Genomic DNA, 27,662 nt, shown 5'->3' on the forward strand with positions numbered 1-27,662 from the left:
ACTTAGCTGCATACTCAGGGTTTAACTAGTTGTCATTCCTGGTTTTGCAAAGCCCAGCCTTATCCACACATATTACAGTTTAGATGTATCCTTAGCTCAGATTGTCTCTGGTTCTCCTTGACATTTTTCCACCACAGGTTTAGGGAATGTTTTTGCTTCTGTCAGGTACCAGCCCCACCAAAAAGGAAAACAAAAAAGAAAAAAGAAAAGAAAAGAAAAGAAAAATGTTCTAAGTCACTCATCTCACCTGCTGATCCAGGAGGGCAGTGTGGGCCTTGGCAGCACCAGAGAGGGGCTCCATTCCTCACAGGTCACTGACAGTAGCAGAAAAAGGGATTCTGAGGAGTTAAACCATCCTGACCTTTACTGGCCTGAGCCCCATCACATGGTTCCTCTCAATCCCATTCCCAGTGCCACTGGCAGGTGCCCTGCAGGTGCTCTTGGCTGTCTCAGGGAGCTGCCAGAGCAGGTCCCTGGTTTGCTGCTGCGAGGTCTCAGGTGCCACCTCACTGACAGGAAGAGCACAGAGCCCAGCCTGGCAAACCAAAGCAGTGGGGACAGGTTCATAGGCTCTCCTCCTGCTTCCCCAAATATTGCCTTTTCCCTTCAGGAAATCTGGAACCACAGAGTGGCATCTGTCAAGCCGTAGGCACTTGAGAGTAAGCACCCATCAGAATAACTTACTGTCAAAACCAGGTACAAATTCATTTCATCCCACTTGGTGCCATATGCTGCTGTCAAAACTCCATGAACTGTTTAGGCAGCATGTTGGGACATTGTGACTAACTCTGAGCAGAGCTATTTTTTCTGTAGCTCGGTGTCCCTGTTTATCATTGGGTATTCCCTGGGCACAGTAGGCTCAGGGGGAACCCAGCCTGGGCAGGGGGCACGGGGCAAACCCCTGCCCATCATCCTGCACACTGCCCTGACCACTCTGCTCAGGACCAGCTTCTCTCTGCTCTGACACCTGGGTTTGGAGGGGGAGGTGATTTCTGTCCTGTGCTTTGATGAAAATCTTCAATCCTGGAGCAGCCTGCTAAGCTGAGTCTACATCTCATTTGCTGCTGCTGCTGGAGCCCAGGTGTTTTGCTCCCCTGGCAGGAAGGTTGGCCAGCACGCCCTTTGCTGTAAGAAGTGGGAAACAGACCACAGGATAGGTAAAGAACACATTTGCTGTTTTATTGGTGCCTTGCAGGGCAGTAATACTGAAAAAGGGGAATGCAAAAGAAACAAAAAACCCAAAAACCAAAACCGAAAACCCAGGATGGTGGCGATCCACATCGTATTTTTTTTAAAGAGTACATCAACTCCTGTTTTTTTTCATTTATTGTGGCATGAATGATAACATAAAACCAAAACATGAAAATATACAACTTATATTACACTATGTGTTATGAACAAAATATAAATCTATAACTCTATGTTATATTTACATAATTATTTCTTTTATTAAATTTCAAGTGAGATGGTAGGTTGCACATACTTTGTTTTAAGCTCCAGGCATTTGATTGTCTCTATTTCTTTTCTATTTTCATTTCACTTGTAAAATCCAAAACGTTAGAAGGAGTAAGAGCTTTAGAGCCAATGGAGCTATATAAATACTGTTTCAGCAAACCAGTGACAAAAAACACTGGGGAGTAGAGAAATCAGTCAGTAGAAAAAAACGAACTTGACACGTTCTTCAATCTGGGAAACTGACAAGTTAAGATAAAGTCGAAAAAATGTAAATATAAACCAAGCTAAACAGACAGCCCATGCCCTGTGAATTGAGGATACACTTGGATCCACATCGAGTGAATGACAGAGTTCTCTGCAGAATGCAAGGGATGGTTCTACCAGCAGTGGTCAGACAAAGGAGGTTCCTGTGCCACACACCTGCCCCGCTGCCCCACAGCTGCCTCTCCTGGCAGCACACGAATTCCTGCTCAGACCTACATTGCCACGGAGTGTAATTACTTCTGATGCTACAAATGTGATGTCAGAGGCTTCTTCGGGGACAATAACAGCTCATCTCTTTGGATTAAAAAGAAAAAGCTCTGAAAATGTGCTGTAAAAAGGTTAAAGACAATTTACTTTCTAAAAAATGATTTAATTAAAGACAGTCTACTGCAGTAACCAAATCTTTGAAATAATGTCTTCGAAGAAAGAATTTCTTCCATATGCATTCATAATAAGAGGATTTGGTTACAAAACTAATTAAATGCTATAATAATAGCTAGTGTTCTTTTCTGGGGGCCTGATTAATACAGCGGAACGGTTAGATAAAGATGTTAAATGCACTTAAAAATCCTATTTTACTAATATAAGGCATGAATAAATGGAAAAAAGGATATACTCTGTGTTATTTAATTGAGCTTAGAAGCAAGTGCCTCAGTTTTTTTCCTTTCTTTTCCCCTTTTCCCCACTGCTGGAGATGCTCTTCCTCGAGCTCCCAGGATGCACGGTGGCTTCCCCCATTCAGAAGGAGGTGCCAGGCAGCCCCCCAGAAGCATCCTGCCTCTCCAGCTTCCAGGGAACAGGGGAACAGAGCCCACCCTGGCATCAGGGCCTCCGTGAGCTTCTAGGTTAATAAATCCTCATCTCTTCTAACCTGGTTTTTCTACATGCTCCAGGGCACAGAGCCCAGGAAAAAGAAAAAAAAAAAGAAACAAGACAAGATAATTTTTATAAATGCATTATTTTGCTTTTTTGTTTTTTAGGTTTTCTTTCCCCAGCAAATTCAAGAGGGACAAACAGTACCCTATTTTCAAATCTGGTCTTCTACTGCTGAAGGATATGTGGGTGCTCATCCTTGGACCTCAGAAAACATTAGCATGGGCATTAAGCATTTTGCTGGTTTGGAACCCCAGACCCATCTCTGAAAAAATTATGTTTTCATCTTTCGGCCTCGTTTTTTGTTTTTTTTTTTTACTTTTTTACCATTTCTGCATCGGTTTCAATATCCCAAAGGTGGAGGAGGGGGACAGTCTGCTACAGCAGCCCATTCCCACAGCCCCAGGGAAGGGCAGGCTGGGCACAGCCTCTCCAAGGGAATGTGCACAGAATTGTCAGCCCTGGCTGGAGCAGGGGGACAGCTGGGAGAGATGGGGAGGGCTTTGTCTGACCCCACTGTGCCAGGGACACCAGGCTGGGGACACCAGGCTGGGGACACCAGGATGGGGACAGCAGGCACTGTCCCATCTCTGGAGCCCATGGACACCAAACTGGGGACACCAGGCACTGTCCCATCTCTGGAGCCCCCAGCAGCCTCTCCCAGGGCATCCAGGGCTGGAGCTTGGTCCCACTGAAGCCCAAGGGCCCCTTCCCACCGAGCCCTGCCAGCCCAAGGCTTGCTCCAAGCCCCCCTGGCACCCACCTGGAGCTAAAACAAAGTGGCCCAGAGTGACACAGTTAAACCAGAGAGTCTCTCAGCTTAACTGGGGTGGAAATCAAGCATCCAGCAAATGTGAGGCGAACCCACGAGAGTCAGAAGTCATTTGTTCACAAAGACAGGGAACGAATTTGAACGTTTTAAAAAAAATAAAATAAAAAGGAGCAAATATCTGTTTTCACATTGTACATAGTAATGATATAAAAACAATTGTCTACTTTTTTTTCTTCCTTCTTATCCAAACAGAGTGCTTCAAAAAAATTGGCTCTAGATGACTGGTGTAATTAAATAACTAAAATGAGTGATGAGAGAGCAGAAGTTAATTAAGATTGAAAACAACACTCCCATTAATTCACTCCATCATAATAAACATCAGAAGTTGACATGGCTGGGGCCAAAATTAAAATAAAAGAAAGAGAAATGGTGTGAGCAGAAGAAGAAGCGATTTGTTTTCATATGTATATATATATATATTTATATATATATAAAAAGGTAAGGTGGGGAGGGGTATCCATTTTAAATAGCCTAACAGCTTCATTTGCTGCACTGCCAAATTAGAACAGAATAAAATAAAGTTAAAAAAGGGGGGGGTGTAAATAAATTATACATAATTTACTAATCTGGGAACAGCTGACCATTATTATTATTATTATAATTACCATTCAACACTAGCAAGAAGAGGCAGTTCAACTGAAAAAAAACAAACCCCAACACAGTCATAAAATACAAACAGAAAAGAACCCTCTCTGACACGGAGGATATGATCAGCTACTCCAAGCATAATTTCAGAGCAAATCTTCTGAGAGAGAGAAAATAGAAAAGAATTTTTCAAAGCAGAGGTGGAAATCAAAATGGGGAAAACAGAAGAAAAGAAAAGAGATGTAGCAGGGTGCAACTGTCACATGCCCAAACATGGGAGTATTGTCCTAAGTGTTCAATGGCATTTGCTTTTTGCTTTGCACAGGTCTGCAGAGGTCAGGTTACACTTCAAGTGGGATTTCAAGAGGCAAAGAAAGGCATCCCCCCTCCTACCTGTCCTGTTCATGGTCCTGCACCTGGCACCAAGGGCTGAATTTGCCTGATTGAGGGACTGATTACAAAATCAGGGCTGCCAAGCAGTGCTGAGCAGGGTTCTGTGAGTGCCTGGGCTGGCACTGCCACTGAGGGGTGTGGGGCTGACTTTACAAGTTAGAGGGGATAACAACAGCAATGCAGCTCCCTCTGGGACAGGAATTTACTGGGAAGCAGCACAGGGCTGGCATCCTCAGCTGAAGAAACAATTCAGAGGAAGGTTTTGCCCCAGCACGATGCCAAGACCTTCCAGAGCAGCTCCCAGACCCCTTCCTCACGCTGATGCTGCCCAAGGAAAGCAGAGCTGCCCAAGCCATGGGAGTGCTCCACAAAAAGAATGGAAATAGTTTAGCACAGAGAATGATTTTCCAGCTGTGAGAGGCAGCAGCGAGGGAAACTCAGCCCTGCACCAGTCTGAGTTCTTGTAACCCCACCTGGAATTTGGAAATCTCCTCACAGCCATCAGCCTTCCTTCCCCCACAAACATCCCACTGGTAAAAGAAGAATTTCTGCCAATGCACAGGAGAAAAAGAAGTCAGTGGAAAAAAAAATTGCCTTTTGAATCAGAGATGAGCACTCAGCCACCCTGAAGGGAGGAGTTCATCAGAACTGGGCCCGGGTGGTGGCAACTTAATGATGCTCAGCACTTGGTAACATTTCCAGTGTCCCATGCAGAACAAACCCCATTTTGGACAAGCCTTTTATGTTGTTTATGCTGCCACTTGAAGTGCAAACTAAAAGTAAAGGGTTCTTACAGACCAAGTCCCTTGGAGGGTGCAGGGCTTCATTCTGGAACATGCTTTTTGCTCACGATAGTCCAAGATTATTCTTATTAGTACCATAAACACGCACACATGAAAATCCAAGACCATAAAATATTTTTTCTCTAAATTTCTTATGTCTCTCTCTCTCTTTTTTTTTTTTTCACCTGAGAACAGCACCTACAGTTTCCTTTAAAAAGCAAAAGCAAAAGCAAAAATATATGTCTAATCTCACCAGCTGCTGGTATATCAGGTTCTTCAAGGGATTGTCTAAGATATAACACTGTCCTAACTTAAGACAGAGCAAGAAGCAAATGAAAAGCCAAAGAAAAACAAAACAAGAAGAGACCAACCCAAAAAAAGCAAATTGGACTAGTTCAGCGCTTTAGTACAAATTTGGCACTTGCTCAAAGACTCAGTATGGTGTGCAACTGATGAAGAGAAGTCCTCTCTTGAAAGGAAATGCTTGTTGGGGTTAACAGAAAGACTCCCCACTTCCTTCCTTGCCAGCCACGCGCACAGGCACGCACACACACACACTTCTGACCCAGATTTGACAGGGAGGAGGAGGAGGAGGAGGAAGAGGAAGAAGAGGAGGAGGAGGAGGAGACAGAGGGGGTTAAAAGGAATTTTATCTTTTTTTTTTCCTGTCAGGTGCATTACCAAAAAAAAAAAAATTATTTCTCTTTAAACTGTAGCACAAAACAACAAAACACATTCACAAGCCACTTGTTGGCACTGTGTACCTGAGTGAGAATTTCTAGAACATTGTAGAACAAACAGCCATAAAGTTTATTTGAAAAAAAAATAATAATAATAAAAGGTCAACGGGTAAGACTTCAGTGCTTGGGTATAGCAGCTGAATTACTGGCATTATTTTACCCATAGCTTATATCATTCTGTTGTTGTCGTCGTCGTCTTCGTTTCCTTTCTTCTGAGCCTTTTTTCCTCTGATGCAGGCTGATGTCTATTAGTCAGCTGATGTCCCAACTAGTTAAGACTAACAGTTAAAGTAACAGTCAGTGTATGAGAAAGTTAATGTGCTTGGCCACTGGCAAGGATAAACCAGATGGGGCTTTATTGATTGATCCGTTTCCTTTCCTCCTTGAAGTCCCGCGGGCGAGCGGCGGCCCCGATCAGTTGGCCTGGCCCGCCATGTGGTTTTCACTGTCACTGCCATAGTCTGCATCGGGGTCCTCCTCCTCCTCGTCGTAGTCGTCGTAGACGTCGCCGTTGGCCTCGTCGGGCTGCAGCTCCTCCTTGACGAGCGGCTCGTCGCCCTTGGGCCCGTAGGCGCCGGGGAGCGCGGGCAGGCCGGGCTCGGGGCTGCTGGACACGCTCGAGTGCTCCGAGGGCAGGTGGGGCGAGGGCATGCCCGCCATGGCGATGGCTCCCGGGTACACCACGCCCGCCGTGGCCAGCGGCAGCTGCGCCTGTTGCCTGCCGGGAGAGAGAGCTGTTAGGGATGGCAAATGGAACAACCTGGACACGCGACTTCCTGCGGTAAAACAGAAGGGAGTTTCATTTCATTTCTGTGTTTTCATTTCTTGAAATCCAACATTCATGGATTTCCAAAAGCGGCAGTAAAACCTCTCCAGTGATACTAAACAAACCAACAATCCATCAAATTTCTCCTCCTCCATAAAGAACCACAAAACAATAAATTATTTACATTAAGTACATAACAGCAGCAGCTGTGCCTGTTGCCTGCTGGGAGGAGAGCACTGTTAGAGGATACAAAATAAAACAACGTGGACACGCGACTTCCTGCGGTAAAACAGAAGGGAGTTTCATTTCTGACTCCAATATTCATGGATTTCCAAAAGTGACAGTAAATTAAAAAATGATACCTCTCCAATGACATTAACTAACCAACAATCCATTGAATTTCTCCTCCTCCATAAAAAACCACAAAACAATAAATTATTACATTAAGTACACAACAGCGGCAGCTGCGCCTGTTGCCTGCTGGGAGACAGCACTGTTAGGGGACATGAAATAAAGTGACCCGGACATGCAACTTTCTAAGGTGAAAAAGAAGGAAGTTTAATTTCTGACTTCAATATTCATAGATTTCCAAAAGTGGCCGGAAATTGAAAAATGACAGTGCCACCTCTCCAATGACTAAACTAACCAACAATCCATCAAACTTCTCCTCCTCCATAAAAAAATGCAAAACAATAAATAATTTACACTAAGTACATAAAAAAATGCGTTACAAAAATATAAACATCAAAAAACTTAAAAAAAACTTAAAAAACCAAAACAACAGGAGAGAGTGCAGGGGGTTGGAAAGCTGCATGGAACACAAGGAGGGCGAGTTCAACAGTGGCTACTCTTGGGCCTGCACAGGAATTCTTGCACCTGAAATTCACTGAGCCATGCTTGACAAACAAACCCAAATCAACTCCACTGATAACAAAACCCCACTTCTGAAAGCATCTCTAGCTGTACCTGAGCTACACAAACGAACCCAAACCAACTCCACTGATAAGAAAACCCCATCTCTAGCTGTACCTGACCTACACAGCTTCAGCTTGCCTGCTTGTGAGGGAAACTTCTTTTCTGCATCAGCTTGGTGCCACCCAAAAATAAACATGCTTGCCAGCTGTGGTCCAACTTAAACCCCAAGTATTTTGAAAAGCTTCCTTTTAAAAAATCCAGCCTGCTATCAGGAGTGGACATTAGAGTCACAGTAACTAGACATAAACTGCCAATAGGAGAGAGGCAGCAAGGCCTAGGTAGACTGCACAGGATCGGGAAGGTGCTGCAGGAAAATGCCTCTGGGTGAGGAGAGAGCAGAGACAATGCTTCCTCCACATTCCTTCAGGGACCTGCTCATTACCAGGGAGAGGAACAGTGGGCTTTCTGGAGCCAGGATGAGTTTACAGGATGGGTCACTAAAAGCCTCCCAATGCAAAGTGAGAGCTTCCACTGGGAGCAGCCCTTGTGAAAAGCAGATTCTCTGAAGGAAGGTGGATAAAACTGGGAGAAGGCAGACTTAAAACGGAAGCGGGCATTACTGAAAAATAAATAAAAAGCAAGGAAACAACAAGAGCATTTGAGAAAATTTCCTACAGGATGCCTTTACACAGCGTCTAAGCCTTGGAAACCTGTCTGCAGTAATGAAAGAAGAATTATTCCAGGGCACAGAAATTCCCTCAGCATCAAGAACACTAGCTGTGTTATACCAGTGTTTCTTTCCCTGAGAAGCCTCAGAGTCCCGACAAGCCCAGAGGTTTAAAATTCATGCTGCTTTTGTTGCCTTCCTGCATGAAGTAATTCCATTGCAGTAATTCTGTTCAGTACATGCTGCACATTGTAATGTCATCAGCGGTGTGTCCATCTGCACTGAAAAGCCTTGCCACAGGAGACAGGGCAGAGTCTCTTGAGATGAACATTCTTAATTAAGAATGAAACCCTTCCCTGTTCCCCTGCCTGCCTGTGCCCTGGCTGCACAGTAAGCCTCACACAGTACAATGATCCTGAAAGGCTCTCCTCTGCCAAGCAGCTTTATACTTGTTTGGAATTGCTTGCTGCATTTTCAGATACTTCCTGCCTGCCATCCAAGCAAGGCCTCCCTCCACAGAGCCCCTATTTCCACGTTTCTGAAACAATCCAAGTTGTCTCAGCTGAAGATACAGCTCTTAAAGTAGGGAGCAGATCTAATTTGCATTTTATTCTTAATTCAGGAGGAAGGCTTTTGTTTTCTGGAGTCAGCATCCCTGCAACAAGATTCAGCACACTTAAATTGGTTTTAATATTTAACAATAGGAACACTTTGCACTTAAATGGTGCTTTTCAGAATGCTTTTCAAATATTAAATAATTTAAGAATAGTATTTTTCCACCTCTATGGGATGTCCAGCCTAGAGGATCTTGCAGCAGTCCTCAGACACTACTGTATTAGGGCTCTCAGCAGGCCCTGCCTGACACGCTACACTGAAGATGAGGACACTGAAATAGGGAACATTAAAAAATTCCCAGTCCTTCCCACTGGGATGCCTCCAGCACAGCCACAGCTCCTGCTAAACCAAGCCCTTACTGTGGTGCCCAGGCAGGAGCTGGCCTGGTGTTGGGGAGTTTAGCCCTAAATGACCTGTACGGGTGGATGCAACAGATGGGGCACCTAAACCCACCTAAATAACCCCTCTAAACCAGGAATGCAATGCTGGGACTGGTGCCTGCAGCCACGGGCCACTCTGCCAACTGCCTCCAGAAAGATTTCACCCTGGGTTCTGCCCCAGTGCAAATTACCTCCAGAAACATCTTGATTTCAATGTCAGCCCTGTTTGGAAAGCTGAATTTCTGTAGGCAGAATGTTACAAGGTTAATTTTTCCCCATGATGAGGCATGCATGTTAACCAGATAAGCAGCGTTTGGGGGGCTCTGTTGCCACCTATTCTTTTTCCATAAGGCCTCCTCCTCTTTTTTAATCTCTTGATGCCAAATGTTGGCTGACTTCCCTGTGTTTGTTTCAGTGCTTACCACTGGGATCACTGGACCTGCCAGCACCACAGGGTTAAGCAGCTCAAATTTCTCTGCTGAGCAGCTTATTCTAACAATGCACACTGTAGCTGTTTAAAACACAGGCTGCTGACACTTAACAGTCACTGGATAGATGCTCTCTCCTTTATTGCTACTTCCAGCCATTAACTGAAGAGATGTGCAACCCAGTTAATACAGAAAGGATTCCAAACTCAGATGAAAAAGAACACAAATTCCATTATTTCAGGGGGTCACTCTTGTTGCTGGTTTTGCCTGGTTTTTTAGGATCCCTGTGTAGCTTTTAATTTTCACACATGAGTACAGAAATATCGTGGAATATTTGATTACTTCGGATTCTTTTTGATCTGCTGTAACTAACACCAAGGAATATCTGCAGAGGGAAAATATATGCTAGTCTTCTAGGCATATTTTATTCTAATCATATCAAACTGATCTATTAGCTGTTTATCAGAACTGGCCTTAAAATTTCTGCTCAACAGAAAGCCTTTAACTTGCTGGACTGTAAGACACTCCCTGGAAGGAGAAATGAACAATGCAGACATGATGGGAACACAGCTTGGCATCAATGAACTGAGCCATGTCCATATTTCAGCTCAAGTTCAGTGTGCTCAGCAGTCCTTTTGCAGACCACTTGCCACAGATCCTACTGAATGCCAACTTTTTTTGCTTTTGGATCCTGAGGCACTACCACAGATTACTTCAGATACTCTCTCTGAGGCCTCTTAATGGCTGTAAGGCTTTACTAGAAGACTTATTACTAGAAGACTTATTTCTTCAACCTGGCCCTCAGTGACCTGGGCTCCATCTGCACCACTGTCCCCAAAGCCACGCACAATTCCCTCTGGGACACCAGGGACATCTCCTACACAGGTTGCACTGCTCAGCTCTTTTTCTTTCTGTTCTTCACCACAGCAGAGTTTTCCCTCCTGACCATCATGTGCTACGACCGCTACGCGTCCATCTGCAAACCCCTGCACTACGGGACCCTCCTGGGCAGCAGAGCTTGTGCCCACATGGCACATTTCTTTAGAAATAAGTTTCATTGGAAAATCTTAAAGCCTTTTTTCTCATGATCAGAGTGGAAATGAGACAAGTGGCTGAGGTGTTGAGTGTAAAGCAGAGCCAACGATAAGGTTCCTGAAGCTGCCCAGCCTCCTCCTGAAACACTTTGCTGCGCAGCACAGCTCTCATTTCCTGTCAGCAACACCTAACGCTCTCTCCAATAAACTACAATAAAGAATGAAGATTTCCCCCCGATTTTGGTTAGTTTTTGGAAGGGAGGGGCGTGTGGGAGGTGCCCTACCCGACGTTGAAGTACTGCCTCATCTCCTGGCGCCGGTTGCGCATGATGGCCTTGTACTCGCCGATGCGCAGCTTCTTGCCGTCCACCAGGCACGTGCGCTTGGGCCGCGGCTTGTACTTGTAGTCTGGGTACTTCTCCAGGTGCTGCTTGCTCAGCCGGGCCTGCTCCTCGTAGTATGGCTGCTTCTCTAGGTTTGTCATAGCTTTCCAGCGAGATCCTGCCACCAAAACACAGAAAACAAGAGAAAAAAAAGAGATGAGATGCCACTCGTCCCCACACGCTGCCAAGGCAGGGGAACAAGTAGGTCACCCAGAAGAAGACACCCAAGGCCATTTGGCTTCAGGCTGGGAATCTGTCAGAGCTTCTAGACAGGGTTCTGCTCTTGTTTGTGTTTGACTCATAAACGTCCTGGGGATGGCCAAGATGCACAGAGAGGCGGCACTGGAAATTTTGACCCAATATTTTACTGAAATTTATCTACCTTACAAAGCCTTTCAGATGAGCAGTAAAACCACGATCCTGACAATGGCAACCCTGACACTTTGTTCCAGGAAAGAAGGCAGTGTACTTTGGAGGGATGGACACACAGAGTCTGCTCTGCTGTGGCCCCACATTTCCCCCTGGCCACGTGCCTGCTCACAGCTCCTGCTCATGGAAGGCTCCACTCCACGTGCTGCTGTCTGTGATCCACGGCTGGATCAAGGCATCAGATCTGCCCAAGTCCACAGCCTAATCCTTCTGACAAACACTGTGTCTTTCTGGCTCCCAGGCTGGTGGTCAGGAGAGGAACTGACTGTAAATGTTCTGCAGTCAGGTACAGGAGCCTGCAAAGACCCTAAAGCAATGCCTCTGAAAGCTATAAACTATCCCAGATGTGTCAGTGGGGTTTTAACTCCAGGACCAAGTGCTGGGAAACACTGCCAGCCCCAACTGAAAGAATTTACTGTATCATGAAGGGAAAAGCACTGGGCTACTGGCACATCTCTCCCAGGAGCTGCACTATGGCTTCATTGCTGGCAGCCCCGATTTCTGACTGTGCTAACCTGGATATCTGAGATAGGGATATACTAAAGACTTCAAAATTGTTTTCAACTGCCTGCTGAAAGTTATAAACTAGTATTTCTTAAAGGATATAATATGGGAGCAGAAAGTAAAAGTTCTGGAATCAGTTGCCCCATTTTATTTTTCCATTAAATATAGAAGTGCTTCAGGGTAAGATACATTTCAAATAACAGGAATAGTTCAAGCTGTGAAACCTGTGGCCTAGAAAGAAAACTTTATTGGAAAATAGTCAAGTTTCCCACTGGAAAAATGTTTGAATAGTTTCTCAATTTAATGGGTTCATAATGCCATATGTCATACTTGACTTCCTCTTGTTCCTCATTTTTTATGGTCAGCTCATGCTGCTCCTCAGGCTGGTCTTATCCCACTGTACCCCCAAGACTTGCAGTAGAGGGAGCACAGTTATCCTTTCCCCAGGAAAGAAAATACTTTCATTCCCTCTAGAAAGGCCCCTTAGGATCTGGGGACACCATTTTCCCCATTACTCTTTGGATCTTTATTCCATGGGCTTCCAGAGAGAAGAGCTGGTACCAGCTGCCCTCACATCCAGAGATAAGCAGTGTATGAACAGTGATGTCTTTGTCCTGAGAAGGGGCAGTGGGCATGCCTTTCTCAGCAAACACTGCTTTGAACTCAAACCCATAATTTTTCATCCTGTTTACAGCATGCAGAGATCCCCCAGCTAGCCCTGGAATGGGGAGGAGTTTAATGGCATTGATATTAGCTTAGGCCCAGCACCATAACTGCATGACTAGATAGATGGCTTTTAGGGTCTGGACTGGAACTCCTGCACGTCCCCTCTAATGCCACACAGAGTGCCTGGGCACTGGTGCCACACAGGGCAGCACCCCTGGGACCAGGACCCTGCTCAGCAGCTTGGGGCTCCTGCACAGAAACTATTCCCAGCTTTTCCTGGCAAAGACAGTGGCTGGAAAAATGACACTGACTTTCCTCCTGGACTCGGGGGTGGATGACACAGTGACTGTCACAACACTGCTCACCAACCTGAGGGAGCTCCCTGCTCACCATCCGTGCTGGGAAGCTTTGAGTGGGTCAGGCATGCAGGGCTTTTCTGCTTGACCATGAAACAGGAGTCCATTCCCCTCCCTGGATGATGCAAAACCACAAGCAGGATTCCAGCACAACTCCCCCTGATGTGGTGGCCCAAGTATTTAGGAAAAAACCCCAAATTCAAAGGCTTTGCAGCACCAAGCACAGCTCCTGCCCCTCAGCTGAGCCAGGGCAGCCAGAGCTGTGCCCACACAGCTGTGTGTGACTGGCAGCACATCTGGAGAGGGCAAATCTTTGAGTCCAGGGCAGAAGAGAGATGCCCTCACCCCTGCCCAGACACTTGTGCTCCAGGCACACACGTGCAAGGTTCAGAGCTCTGCTCACTGCTGCTTTTAAGCCAAGTTTCTCTGACAAGACTTTTCAGCTGTTTGCAATATTCTCTAACTTTCAGTGCACTAGACTGACATTTTTCAACCTGAGTACTTGAATCAGGCTGATTTTATGTTTAAAAACATTCTCACATAGACAAACCCTTCGTGGAATGTATAGGTATGAGTACACATTCATGTAAACATGTATACATTCCAAGAGAATTTCTGAAGCTAGTCATTAACTTCATTTTTTTCCTAAAATCTTTACGTAGATTTCTCAGTGAAATTAATTAAAATATTTACCGAAATATCTAAACAATGCATTATTAAATTGACAGGGTCCAGCAGTCCCATTTTAGCACTTTTTAACAATTTACTAAAAAAACCATTATCCACAAGTTTAAGTTGCAATGAACAGATGGATGACAAACGTATGCACAGATGAATTTAGTGACAAATCCGTGTATCTCATTTTTATGCTCAAAACATAATACCACAGTGTCAAACATAATCCCTAGAGAATTCTAGTGCGGGGAAGGGCACCTCCTCTCATTTTACTATAAAAATGACCCTGGACTGGTAGAAGTCTATCTAAGTTACTCTGTGTGACAACAAGCTCTGTGACCTCAACGTGTAGCAGTGCTGCTGGAAAAATGGGAAAGAGAAATTGTGGCTTCCTAATAAGGACACCCTAATATCTGGTTGAACTGTGAGATTTAATTGGTCACCCTGTGCCAGTTAACAGACAGCTCCCTGCTGGCTTCAAAAGCCTGGCCTTTTGCAGCTGAGGGAAGAACTTTGTAATATGTTTCTGTCAAGAAGGAAGATGCCAGGACATCCCTCTCTATCGCACATGTAGAATGAGAAAAAAAATCAAATGTGATGCTGTAAAGAAATAGAAACATCATCTTTCACTGTCTCAGACCTTGCTTTTCCCCATATCTGGCAGCAAAACAGAGAGTTTGGAGTCAGCTATACTGTCTGTCACCTCAACAGGATCTGTAATGAATTTGCACATTTTACTCCAACTACTGTATATCTAATCAGAAAAAGATGTCTCCATATCTCCCTGATCTAGCGCCAAATAGTAAAAGGTGATTCCTTATGTTAACAATTTCAGCAGAATGGCTTATTAAAACCAGATTTTAGGGTATTATAAAATGCTTAGAAGCCCTTTAAAATGTCAACCAGGATCCCCAGAGACTGCGTAAAATGTCAGCCCAGCTCAAGCGCCTGTTTTAAGCAGAATGAATTAGCAGCGTGCTGTCGGAGGTTGTTATCCAAAACAATCAGTTAAGAGGGAAAACATCAAGCTCCCTTTGTACTTTCTATATGAAAAGGGCCATTCAGAATGATCTTGTAGATTTCTGAGGCTGATTACTTAAAAACAGGTTTAACCAGGTCTACTCGCAATTTAGAACCAGACCAAAACTATTACTGCCCTGTCCTCCGGCTAATCACATCATACACCTCTGACCAGTATAATCACTTTTAACCAGTATAAGGTTCTATTGCCATCAACATAGCCAATTTAGCCTTCTAATCCTGTTCCCATAGCTAATCCAATCATCTCGTACCACCCTTTAAATCATGGGTTAATATCATCACATCTGCCATCCGTGGCAATACATTTTGCTTCTCCAACCAATTTATCTCGTTCCCACTTGCCCCCTGCTAACTTTTCATAATACCACTCTAATCAAGGGAAGCCTCAAACCTCTGACCAGTCTAAACCTGGCATATTTACCAGCTCTGCAGCTGGTTAATGCTGCCATTAAAACTGCACTGCATCTCTTGAGCAGCCTGCAAAACCAGTGAGATCTGCAGCACAGGTAAACATGTTCCCTGCTTAGCTACTGGCCTGAAGGATGGTTAGGTCCTGTAGCTGTTTTTATTGGTAAAAAAAAAACTTTCTAATTTGGTTGCAGATATATTATTTTTCTGCTGAGATGTAATTCACTGGCCTCAGTGAGCCTCACTGGTACCTACTGCATCCTCCAGCACAGTACAGAGGAGTAACTTTGGACAGAACATGGTCCTGAGAACCTGATCAAATACTGACCAGTTGGAAGAATTTGGCATGAGATTCAGCAGAGGATGCTCGAGACAAATAGTGATCAGGATGTGAAGAGCAGACAATATGGAAATCAGGGTTTTTTAAAAATTCTTTTCAATGTACAAAGAATGAAGAACCACCAAGTGTAGGAGAAGATCAGGTTTGGGTGATAGCTGGTTGCCTCTGAAATGAATCTAAGTTCATTCTTAATTCTTCTCCAAGGAAAACTCAGGAACCCTAATTAAGTGAATTAAGGGCTATTTAAAGGGGGTTCAGCTCCTTTAAAAAAGAATACAATCTCTGCGAGCGGATAAATACTGATTTCCCAATTACACTGTGGGCCCTCAAGCAGCCACCAACAAAGAGTGCGTTAAAGCTCTACACTACGAAAATATAAGAACTTTATGACTCCCTCCCCATTAACAGGCTAATCTATATTTAAATAGGAGAATTAATGCTAGAATGAGTAACCAGGTGCACAAATCTGTGGGGCCTGCTGAGATGCATCTGCAGGGCCTGAGAGAACTGACAGATGAACTGGCTAAACCACTACTGGAGAAGCTTTGGCAGTCTGGTGAAGTTACTGCTCTCTGGAAAAGGAGAAACGTAACCCCCATGTCTAAAAAGGAAAACCTGGGGACTACAGGCTACTCCATCTCTCCCCTGTGCATGGCAAAATTGCCACCACAGCCTCAATAATTACAAAGAATATTTCAGTGTGGTTAATCCACACTGCTGGGCAGCACAGGGGAAGCTCCCATCGCTGTTCTTGGTGCAGTGACTGAAGGGCGAGAGAAAAAGCAGCAATTCTGCTCTGTCAGGCGCTCGGCTGAGCTCGGTCAGAACCTTCCCCGGCTCACTCTTACCTAGGATCTTGCTGATGTTGGAGTTGTGCATGTCGGGGAAGGCCTGTAGGATCTTCCTGCGCTCGTCCTTGGCCCACACCATGAAGGCGTTCATGGGGCGCTTGATGTGCGGCTCGTTGCTGCCGCGCCCGCGCGACTCCCGGTAGATCCGCGACTCCGACACCCCTGCGCTCCCTGCAAGGCAAGGAAAAGGGCTCCACTCCTCTGCCAGCAGCAGCCAGCTCAGCTGCTGCATGCCCCATGAGGCAGCATTCACAACATGTAATGGTTCATACATCTCATATTGCCACATTTAGTTATTCCGTTAATTCAGCATCACACACCTGATCCGGAGTTTTCATTGCTTTTAAATACAAAGTGTTACCCTTTGTAACATAGCTTTTCTAAGCCATCTTTTACTGCTTAATTACATAAACCAAATATGTATTTATCAAGCAGGTTTTTGTTTTCATCCTTTTTTTTCATCCTTTTTGTTTTCATCCTTTCTTGCTTACAGAATGCTGGTCATATTATGTCACCTTTCTTCTACGTTTCTGTCACTATAGGACATGAAAAAACACAAGCACACACCGCTGTTCTCAAGGTGAAGGAAAAAGGAAGTTTATTTTCTGAATCCAACATTTATAGTTTTCTAAGAGTGACAGTGGATTGGAGGGTGACAGTGCCACCTCTCCAATGACACTGGTCAAACTAACAGTCTATCAACTTTCTCTTCTTCCATAAAGGAATGCAAAACTATGAGTCATTTACAGAAAGTGTGTGAGAAAGTTCACTACAAGAATGTCAACATCAGAAGGCTTAGAAAATCTTAAAAAACCAGAGTGACACGTTTCTGTGACAGAAAGGGCATGATAGATGGCAATACTGGTCATTTCTTCTTAAGCAATTCTCTAACTAGCAAAATTTACATACTTGTCTGTTTTTGTGCTTACATCTCCTTAACAATATATGCAATAACAGAGAAACAAATAAACATTGTGCTCACTTCATCAAACCAGTAAAGCCCCCACAGATGCAGAGGACACAACACTTATGGAGGATCAGGTCTACACTTCATGGCTTCCCTATGTGATCTCATTTACCCAACATATATTTGCCTCCTTTAGTCCCTTCTATTATCAGAAATACATTTTTGGTCCCATCTTGAGACCTTCAGTGGACAGAGGGAAGGTTAAAAATCATCCCCAGACTTTAAACACCCCACGATGAATCACTTCCTCCTGCCTTGTTTCAAAGCCATTTATTGCTAACAGCTTGTATTCCTCATGGGCCTCCAAAGCACTGGATTCTCCCTCAGATCTCATTGACACACACACACACAAACCTGGAAATCAGGAAAATCATTGGTACTGACCATCAGAATCTCCACTCATGTTGAAATCCATCATTGCGTGGCTGAACTTCCCATCTTCACTCTGCTTTACTGCCAGCTGCTGGGTCAGGGTCTCCAGTGTGGTTTTGTCCTATATGGGCAGGATGACAGGATTTGGATCAGGAAAATAATTAAATGTTGTAACTCCAAAGTTTGGACATTATTTAGGAGGTTTTTAGGGAAGCTAGATAACTATACACAAGAGTTTACTGAGCCATGTATTGAAGAATAAATAACAATGCTTCTTCTACAAGAGACAGGGTTACAGACTCTGCCATAAAGTCCTTTTCAAAACTTGCTCATTAACTAGTGATAAGCAAACTCCATAGTGTTGAAAAGATTGGCTTAGTTAGGCATGATAGAACTGGCTGCACATCTGAAGAAAACTTCAACTCTCTGTGTTCCTGGGGCTGCAAAGCTGGCCTGAAGTTTAGGTGACACATGCTCTTTTGCAATGCATTTACTGTAGCACTCTATTTCTAGCCTGCAATCCAAGTGCAGAGACATGGATGGCTTTGCTCTGTTTCTTTTTTACAAGGCAGTATTTTAGGAAGCAGCCCATAGGGCAAGAAAAAACATCCTACAGTTCAAACTGACTCAGGCCTTGGGAAAGGTTCAGCCTGAATTAAGCATGATCCTTGGGCAGCAGTTTGTGTTCTTGTCCAGACTGTTTTGTCCAACCCTGCTAACACCCCGTCCATCACTCATGTGGTCAGAACTAACTGTGAACCCTGGATTGCAACAGGCTGCTGTGTGCTGCCAATTAATCTGTCTACAGACTGCCAGAACAACATGCTAGGGCAATTCATTCCAATGTCCTCTTCAAAACACCTCGCTTCCCCCAGAATTGTTTGACTTTACAAACACAAAGGTGTTCCATTTTCCAACTGTTTTTGTTTTCCCAATGACTTCTGCTCATGAGCACTCTTTCTTCCTGACAATCATATGTTTAAAAATAAATCTTTCAGGGAAGCAATACTAACATTTCAAAATCTCAGGCACTGTGCCTTTTGCAAAGCTAAGAAAATGAAATGATGTGGTATGATAATGAAGTGGCTCCAGTCAAAAAAATTCTTTTGAGCTTCTTCCTGAAAGAAAAGATTTCTGTTTCCTTGCTCTATTCTACTCCTGTTGGCTGTAAAAGATCAATAAACTAAAAAAACTTTCAGTTTCCACATGGCAACTGTTTCATGTAGCCTAATAATGTCACTGGGATGTGTTACACAGGAAAACAGAAAAGAGAACAATGCAAATACAGAAATGCTTCCTGCAAAGTGATGTCCCTGCATCTGCAATTCAAAGAATGGTTCAAATTCATGTAAGTCACTGCACAAAGATTTTCTCAGGAACAGTTAGAAACAAGGCTAATGTGCTCAACTTTGTATTTTCAGAGTTTAGGGAACATGAGGTTAACTTTCCTATTCCTCACATTCATTTTCATTACAAATCCCTTTTACACTCCTGGTGCTTTGTCTACACCCTGACACTTCAGCATGCAAGAGGAGTTATCCTCCTGGCTTTTGCAGGAAGAGCTCATGCAGCACACTCAGCCTACCCAAGGAAAAGGGTTTCCATAACACTACCAGGCACAGCAGATCCAGAAAGCTTGGAGAACCTTCAAATAAGCACCTCAACTAGCCAGGCATTTAGCTTCTCCCAACTCTTTGATCCACCGTTTTTAACTCAGCTCTCATTTCCAAAGCAGCCTGTCAGAAGTCAAAAAGTCAGGACTAAGCTGAATTTGTATTTCTTCCAAGTTGATTGCAGATATATGATGGAAGTCAACAGTTTTTTCTTCAGAAAAAAAAAAATCTATTTACTGTCAACTTCATAATCCCAGAGTCCTGCAAGGCACAGCCCAGCTATGGCTCTTTGGGAGCCTGACCTAGCCCAGGTTTGGCTCCTTGGTCAGAGCCTGACTCAACTTGTGAGACAAGCAATTCTAAAAATTAGACAGCACAAAGCAGCAAAAACAAACAGCAAGGAGCACTCCTGTCCTTCCAGGAGAAGAAACATGAAATATAGCCATCTCCTGCTAAACAGAAAGGGATTCCAAATTTCTGAATTTTGTATCAGACCTCAGAAGGCTGCAAGACATTTTATGAGTATTTTATTTCTTCCTGAAGGGTTTCCTAATCATCATTTCTATTGGATTGTAGGAGAGACTCTCTGGAGGGGCAGCAAGAGCTCTGTTGACTGGATCATTTAAAATTCTAATGGGTAAACCAGAGAAGATAATACTGTAGAGAGCATGCAATCTCAAAATAGCTCAATTGTTCAAAGTATAACCAGAGAGGTTTCATCAACAGCCACAATGTGATGAGAAGCTTCTAAAACTTTATTAATCAAAGAAATTAACCTGCCACAGAAGACTGATTTGCACCATAACTCCTACAAATGCCCTAATTATATTTAAAAGAACAAAAACACATACACACATGGAGTATGTCATGTAAAAAAAAATATAAGAAATGACTAAGCACCACAAGTCAGACTCAGTTTTGTGGTCAGCTGCAAAAGTTACTTGGCTCTCTGTCATGGATAGCTGTCGTAGTTTAACAAAACATTGATCTAAAAAATGACAAGAACTTGGTTGCAGTCTCTTTCATAGAAGAAACATAAAACAAGAAGAGTCAAAACATATGTAGAACAGCCTGATCCTGTTTGCCAGAACTCCTCCCACTACTAGATGAAAGTGAAGCAAGCCCTTGGAAGGTCTGAGGAACAAAAACATCCTGCTGGCTTCGCCTCCTGTCCTCCCTGCTCCCCCAGCACCAGGGCTCAGGGGGCACTGGGAGCATCCCACACCTCCATCCAAGGGGACTGCAACCCTGGGCAGGCTGGGCACAAGGCCTGGGCACAAGGTCTGGCTCCCTGCTCCCCCTGGAGCCATCCTGTGAGGCCTGGGCACAAGGCCTGGCTCCCTGCTCCCCCTAGAGCCATCCTGCAAGGCCTGGGCACATGGCCTGGCTCCCTGCTCCCCCTGGAGCCATCCTCCAGCCTGGGCTGCCTGGCAATCCCTGCAGTGCTCTGGCAGGAGCCATTTCTCCATGGCATAATCCAGGTTTGCACTGCCACTGGAGCAGGATTCTCTCCTCTGCTGCTCTTCTCACTCTACCCCTGCTTTCCCTGACAGGAATACTTCTCCTCTCTGTTCTGATGCCTGCAGAGAAAGAGCCAGTTCCAGAGGAGGAGTTCAGGACTATAACTTCACATTCAGGACCATAACTTCACATTCCTGCTCTCCACATCCCAAGGGAACTGAAGGGCCAGGCAAAAAGAAAGGTGGAGAGAGCCAAACACAGTTACCTGGGGACTGCAAGGAGAAGCTTGCTGATCACCTCTTGCACCTAGGAATTCCCCACACACAGATGGACACAGCCTGCTACCTTTGCTCAATGTCAATAAACTAAAAAGAAACAGATGGTTGCCTGCTACCATCCTTTTGTGTGTCTCATTTCTTCCCTTCCCCTCCAACTACAGTATGTCCAGCTATTTCCCATATCTAAATGCTAAAGGTGGTATGTTCAAATAGATTTGGCTTTTGAGTTTTTATCTGAGATTGATGAGCAGGACCTGTGGCAGCATCTGATGGGGTTCATGGTACTGAGGCACATCTCCCACAGCAAGGGCCTGTAAATATCACCCCTTCCAACACACGCCCTGCTCAATATGCACCAGATCTTAAAAGTTTTGGGCAGATTAATTGCTATGACTGCACAATAAAAGTTCAGTTTATGACAGAAAAACATACTGAATTATTAGACAAGGTGGTGGCACCAGGTGTTATCCATTCAACCCTGTGGTGTTTTCCTCAGCTCTCTGAGAAGGTGAAGAGTCCTATGCTCCATCCAGCACAAATGAAGACTTTGTAAAGGTAATCTTTGTGTGCAATCCCTCTGCCTCTTGTGATAGCAAACATCAGAATAGGCTGAGCTCTACACTTTCCCCCAGAGTCCCACCAAGCTTGGAGAACACAAGGTAGGCAGGCATGAGGGATGGTGGAGAGCTGGGAGAACTCAGGGAACAGCTGGCAGCAGTGAGAGCTGTGCCCAGAGCTTGCACAGGATGGATTATCTGCACTGCAGGCTCTGCTCCTGCCCATGAATGCCACGGTGCTCCACAACAGGTGCTGTGCACTCTGCCCAAGCCTTGCTATGGCCCAGATCCTGCCACACCTCTACCTGCTGCAAGACAATTGCCAGCTTCTTTCAGAGAGATCTGGGTTTTTATGTGTCACCGAGTGTTCTTCACTCATCACTGAATTACCCACAACATTCACAAAGAAAGGCAGGATTATTAACAGCTTACCAGAAGGGAAACTGAGTCACACAATATGGGATTTGCCAAAGGCTCCTTAGAAAGGCTGATAAACATTTTAGTAACTGAAATTAGCACTCCTGAATCTTCCACAAAAATTACCATCTCAAGCCTGTAATTTCTTTATGAGTGTGGAATTGTGACTCTTGCTGATGGCACAGGGCACCAAGGAGAGCAAAATAAAAAAAAAGCAGTTATAGATCCACCACTGCAATGGACCTTGCTTAAGCAACGCCTGCAGGGCTGTAAAACTCATAAAAAGCACATGCATAAATGATAAAATAGAGTGAGGCTTTCAAATGTTGACTCAGTAATTGTTAAACCCCTTCTGGCTGCACAATTTTATAGTCTTCTACTGTACTAATGAAAACGCAAGAAACAACAAAGAAAGGCTTTAGCCTTCCAATTATATAAACTCTGTGGACCACCAAAGAAGATGAAAGATTATTTATAATGCCACAGCAAGTTATCATTTGGGAGATTTTTTGTTGTTCCATCAAAGTTGAGTATGAAGAAACAATGCATTCACCACCCCCTCAGCCTTTTCAATCTTGCTTATCCAAGATCTCTATTTTTCATGGAATAATCCACCCACAGAATCTAAAAGCAGCATTAGAAACAAGAAAATAAAAGAACAGTCTTTATATGTGGCTCTTCCTGATTTTATGGTACTCCTTTCAAAATTATGACATGCAGTCTAAGCTGGGGCTGCATCAGTTGGAACCATACCTTTTGGTTTACAGCAGTTATTAAAACCCAAATTGCCTCAATAGTGCCCAGAAATCACTGTCCCTGGTTTGCAATCTACATGAAGGGTCACACAGACTCAGCAGAGAGTTCCTTATGGGGAGGTACAGGGAAAAGATCAGAATGACCATGAAGACATTTAATTACTGCCCTCTCAGGAATAGACACCAATTCACAGAGAGAATCTGCTGAAACTTACACACTCATTTCTCTTTGTTGTGCATTGTGGACACAGGGCCTCAGTTTCTAAGGGTTCTCAAGTCAGTGTCTTTAAAAGCACTGAAGGCATGACAGAGCCCACTGAAATAAAAAGAGGAAAATCCTCAATAACCTGGCAAGGGTCAGGCCCCTAAGGTGGGTTTTTTTGTGGTTTTTTTTTTTTTCTTTTCTTTTCTTTTATTAATTCTTTGTTTGAGAAAGAATGACTTCATTCATAAAGTGTATTATTTGGCTTGGAAACAAACGGATGGGAAGCAGCAATTCTGGAGGACACTGAGGTCCTGCTTTTCCCTCGTGATGCTCTCTCAGAGACAGAGCAAGTCAGGACTTTCACATGAAAATGCACACAGGACTGGCCCTGCCCATGATTTTGAAGAAGGAATAAAAAGGAAAAGGAAATCAAAGCAGAATGCTGAGATGCTGTTTCCTTCTCAGGAAAGTTGTTAGAGCAGAGGCACTGACCTCAAGCAGATCCAGCTGTAATCTGCCGACTGCAAATAGGTTAAGAGTTCCATGACCCAGTTTCTCATCCAGACTGATCCTTGGGCTGACATGGCCTGCAACTCTCTGTGAACTGTTCAGCCACTGCACCTTAATTTCCTGAACTCCACGGGATGGAGACAGTGATGTTTCCCACCACTGTGAGGAGTTCTGAGGTCTCTGGATGAAATGTGCCATGGAAATTTTAATCAGGGTCTTCCCAGCGAGTCAGAAAGCTGGTACAGCTGATCAGCCTGGAAAGGAAGCACCAGCTGGGGGACAGGGGTGGCACACTAAAATGAAACAAGAGGAAAATCACAACCCACACAGGATTTCCTGGGAAGGAGGGTCTGCATGCATGCACAGAGAAAGCAAGAACACAGACCCTGCTTTCCTGGCAATTGTTTAACTAACAATGGGTGACTCAAGCGCACAGCAGCAATACAGCCACTACAGAATACTTTTTCCCCATTTTTCCCTAGAAGGAATTCAAATTCTGCAGGTACTGAAATGATGAAGGCTGCTGTACCTATGCTTACACTTCTTCCAGCCCTGCTGAACAGGTCAGGCTGAGCCCTCAGGAGCCCAAATGGACACAAATCAGAGAAGAACCAGGCCCAGCCTCTATTTCACTGGAGAGAGGTATACTGCACTGATGCTGAGTCCCCAAATGAGCTGAAAGCCCCAGTGACTTGAGCCATGTGATCACATAAAAATAATAAAAAATCTCAGGAAGTAATAAGATCTCATGGCTGTGGGGCACAGCTTAGAACTTAAACCCAACGACTCCAAAAGTTCCTAAGTCATAACAAGGACTCCACATCACTTGTATGGTTTTACTTTCAGGAGGAAGTTTATGCATCTTTATTGGGTTTCATAAAACTTCCACAAGAGCATAAACAGCTGCAGTGCTCCCTGACCCACCCTGGGCTGTGAATGCTCCCAATCTCTGCCCCTCGGAGTGAACCAAGTCTGAATTCCCATTTGGAGTTCAGCACCTGCCTGGACCTAAGGTTCTCCCCTTGACTGCTGCTCTCCTGAACCTCAGCTGGACTTTCACACACACACATCCGTGGGCAGAACCCATCCTTCCCTCTGCAGGCTTTGTTCTTTATTAGCCAACCCTGCCTATGCATCCCTGCCACCACAAGCCGCTGAGGACACCCAGAAATATCCATAGCTTGTCTTTAAAAGATGGAACTGGGCATTTAATAAATGATGGTCAATCAGGTGGGGGAAAAAGCAGTGTTTTAAAATGAAGAGCTAAATTCTTTGGGGGAATAAAAGAAGTCCTCCCTGCAGAATCTCTCTCCCTCTCATGCGTAGGCACTTGCTAACTGAGAGTAGTGGCACTGTGACAAAAGCAGCAAAACCAAAGGCAGGCTCTGCTAAAGGAAAAGGGGGAGGGGAGTTCTTCCACTGGCCATCTGTGAAAACAAGGCATGTGGCCATTAGATGGAGAGGCTGTAAATATAAATATACACAAGCTCCACAAAGCAAATGGCAAAAAAGAAAAAAAAAAGGGGGGGGACAGATAATAAGTGGATAAACTTTCAGGTGAAGTAAATCAAAGTGTTTATTACTCTGTGTTGGGCAAAACCAATTTTGATCTTTGCAGCATGCAAGCCTGACCTGTGTTTTTTAAATTAAATTTGTGCCAAGTTTCAGGAGAAATGGCAGTGGGTGCAGCAGCCCTGTTGAACAGGGCTCCTCGACCATGCACCACCCTGTTGGGGCTGCTGACTGAAGTCTGACACCTGGTGATGGGTGGGTGATGACATGAGACCTGCTTGACTCGGGACACGCTTTCAGAACTTTGTGCTGACAGCACCAACAAAGAGGACTGCAATCCCCACACAGGAATTTCTGCTGGCAAAGGGAAACAAACTCAGACAGAGAGTAGGGAGAAGGGTACTAAGGGGGATGTGCAGGTCACTGCTGCAGGACACAGCCCGGTCCCACACTGTGCCAAGGGATCTCTGCTCACCCTGCAGGAGAGAACAAGAGCACCACTGCACTGACCAGCTCCGCTGAGGTTTCACAGAGTGGGCTGCAGGGTGTATCCATCAGGTCTGCTGGGCTTGCAGGGAGAAGTGTGTGTAGTATCTGTGCCTGACACAGCCTCTGAGAATGCTGAAGTAAAATTTTCCAGTAAAATACGACAGAGATTATGAACCTGGGCAGGTTTCAATTCCTGCAAAGTGATCTGGCTTATGATGTCAGTACTGTGCCTCTGGGGTAATTTTCAGTGGGTTTCTCCTGCTTGCACCAGGTCCCAGTTTCAATCATCACAACTTCCTCAGCCTAGCCTGACCCACGGCCTCTCAGTGTCTGCAGCAAGGCCAGGGTTCCTCTGTTGTGCCAAGCCTTCTCTTTTCGTCTCCTGCCTGCCCTTCTGTCCTGCAACCTTCTCTTGACTTTCTGGTTCAAATCTAACCATTAGGGGAAGCAAAAAAAAGTTATTGAAGCAAAATTCTCTACTGCAAGAAAAATTTAAATGCCATGTGTTAAACCAGCTCCTCCATGTGTGTTCAGTAAAGTGAGCTCCAGTGTTTTATTTCTCAAAGGCAGCAGGAGCTGCGGGTTTGAGATCCTTAATATTGCCCTTGTTCCCAAGGGGAGGGCAGGGCCAAAATCCACTTCAGCTCAGGAGATCACAGTGGTGTCCTAAGAGTTAACTGTGCTCTCCCCATCCATCAGGCAGCCAGCGAGGCATCAGAGGGGATGATGGATGTAAAATTATTGCAGGGCTGCCACCCGAGACACTTCCTGCCATTTGTAAGCAGCGCTGGAACCGACACACTTTTTTCATTATTAAACATCCACATTAAGTCAACATTGGTCACTGTCATCCCACGTTTGGCACTTTCTTAAGGGGAAGAGGGAGAGCTGGGGGTGGGAGTGGGGAGGATGGAGGGAGGAGGGGGGATTGGGAACGGGAGCAAAGGCATCCTGCACCCCGTGCTCCATGAGGATGAGTAATGGGCTGGCTCACAACGCGGCAGTAAATATTGTTACAAATAGCTCTTTAGTCACAAGCCAGCAGACAAGTACATGTCAGAGCCTTTTAAAAGGACACACTGCAAGCAGTAACAGGGAGAACTTGCAGTGCAGGTTCAGCCCCAGCAAGGGAAGGGGGGATGTACTGGGATGCACTCAGCTGGGAATGCAGCTCCATCCCTGCACATCAGAAAGGCTCCTGGGGTGTCCTCACACAGCTGGCCAGCACAGAAAGCAGTGACAAGGAGGAGGAGGTGGTGCCTGTGTGCCCTGCTCCTCCTCTGTACACCCCTGAGCAGGAGCAGTGGGGATCTGTGCCTGGCCGTGTGCATGTTTGGGTGCTGCCCCTGCAGAGTGCCCAGCAGGCTGGGTACATGCACACCCTGCTGGCTCTTTGTGCTTGTGTACACCTCCCTGGCTGCTCTGGGGCTGAGCAGAGAGGTCAGGGCTCCCTGCCTGTTGTGCTGTTTACCCCAGGTAACACTGTTTATGTATGGGATGTATCAAGCTATAATTAACTGTAGATGACAATTACATATAAAGCTATGCTCTCGGGTTTCCAAGAAACCACAAAAACACACTCTTCTCATTTATACAAGGAAGTGTTTCCAAGAAAAGTAATGTAAAAATATGTTTTACTGCATTTGCAATTAAAATAGGCTTTAGTGAAATCCGTGTTCACAGTGATGCTCAAAGTTTTTACTGTAATCCTCTGAAAATCAAAGCCGTCAAGATGGTCCAAGTTGGATGCCCAAAAAGTGACTCACCCAAATCATCTTAGCCATTTTAAAAAATCTTTTCTTATGTATGACTCCCTTTATACAGCTTGTCTCTACTTCCACAAAATTCCTGTCTGACTCCTGCCTTAGCTGGCATGTCTGGCTGTCCACAGGAATCAGCCCCTCTGGGAACATCAGCAAGAAAACAGGACACACCTGAAGAGCCCAAAGAGCTTCAACAGAGACTCCCAAAGATGATTTCCAGCCCCAAGCCAGCCCAGCTACCCCTGGCAGACAAGTCCCCACCAAGAGTCTCCCATAAATGCTGGGAATGGCACAGAGCCCCCTCACTGGAAGGCTGCAGAAGCAATTTTTGCAATAAAAAGCTCAACAGGGAATAATAGGCCTCCAAAAGTACACTTCCCA

The 27,662-nt window shown here is 44.9% G+C and overlaps 1 protein-coding gene across 26 annotated transcripts in view; it reads right to left on the reverse strand.

Annotated features, from left to right (window-relative positions):
* Positions 1-1,154: 1,154 nt before the first annotated feature.
* The window catches only part of SOX5 (SRY-box transcription factor 5), a 609,841-nt gene continuing 583,333 nt past the window's right edge, over positions 1,155-27,662 (reverse strand). For 25 of the 26 annotated variants that reach the window (XM_077178076.1, XM_077178082.1, XM_077178072.1 and 22 more), the window contains 4 exons: positions 17,734-17,842; positions 16,380-16,553; positions 11,014-11,230; positions 1,155-6,642 (listed from right to left, as the gene is read on the reverse strand). In XM_077178076.1, coding sequence (XP_077034191.1) covers positions 6,339-6,642; positions 11,014-11,230; positions 16,380-16,553; positions 17,734-17,842 — 804 coding nt within the window. In that variant the 3' untranslated portion in view covers positions 1,155-6,338. Of the gene's footprint in view, positions 6,643-7,118; positions 7,168-11,013; positions 11,231-16,379; positions 16,554-17,733; positions 17,843-27,662 lie in introns of those variants that run through there. The other variant, XM_077178089.1, reaches the window with a different exon arrangement.

Source organism: Agelaius phoeniceus, chromosome 5 (genome assembly GCF_051311805.1).
Source record: "Agelaius phoeniceus isolate bAgePho1 chromosome 5, bAgePho1.hap1, whole genome shotgun sequence".
Taxonomy (NCBI): domain Eukaryota; kingdom Metazoa; phylum Chordata; class Aves; order Passeriformes; family Icteridae; genus Agelaius; species Agelaius phoeniceus.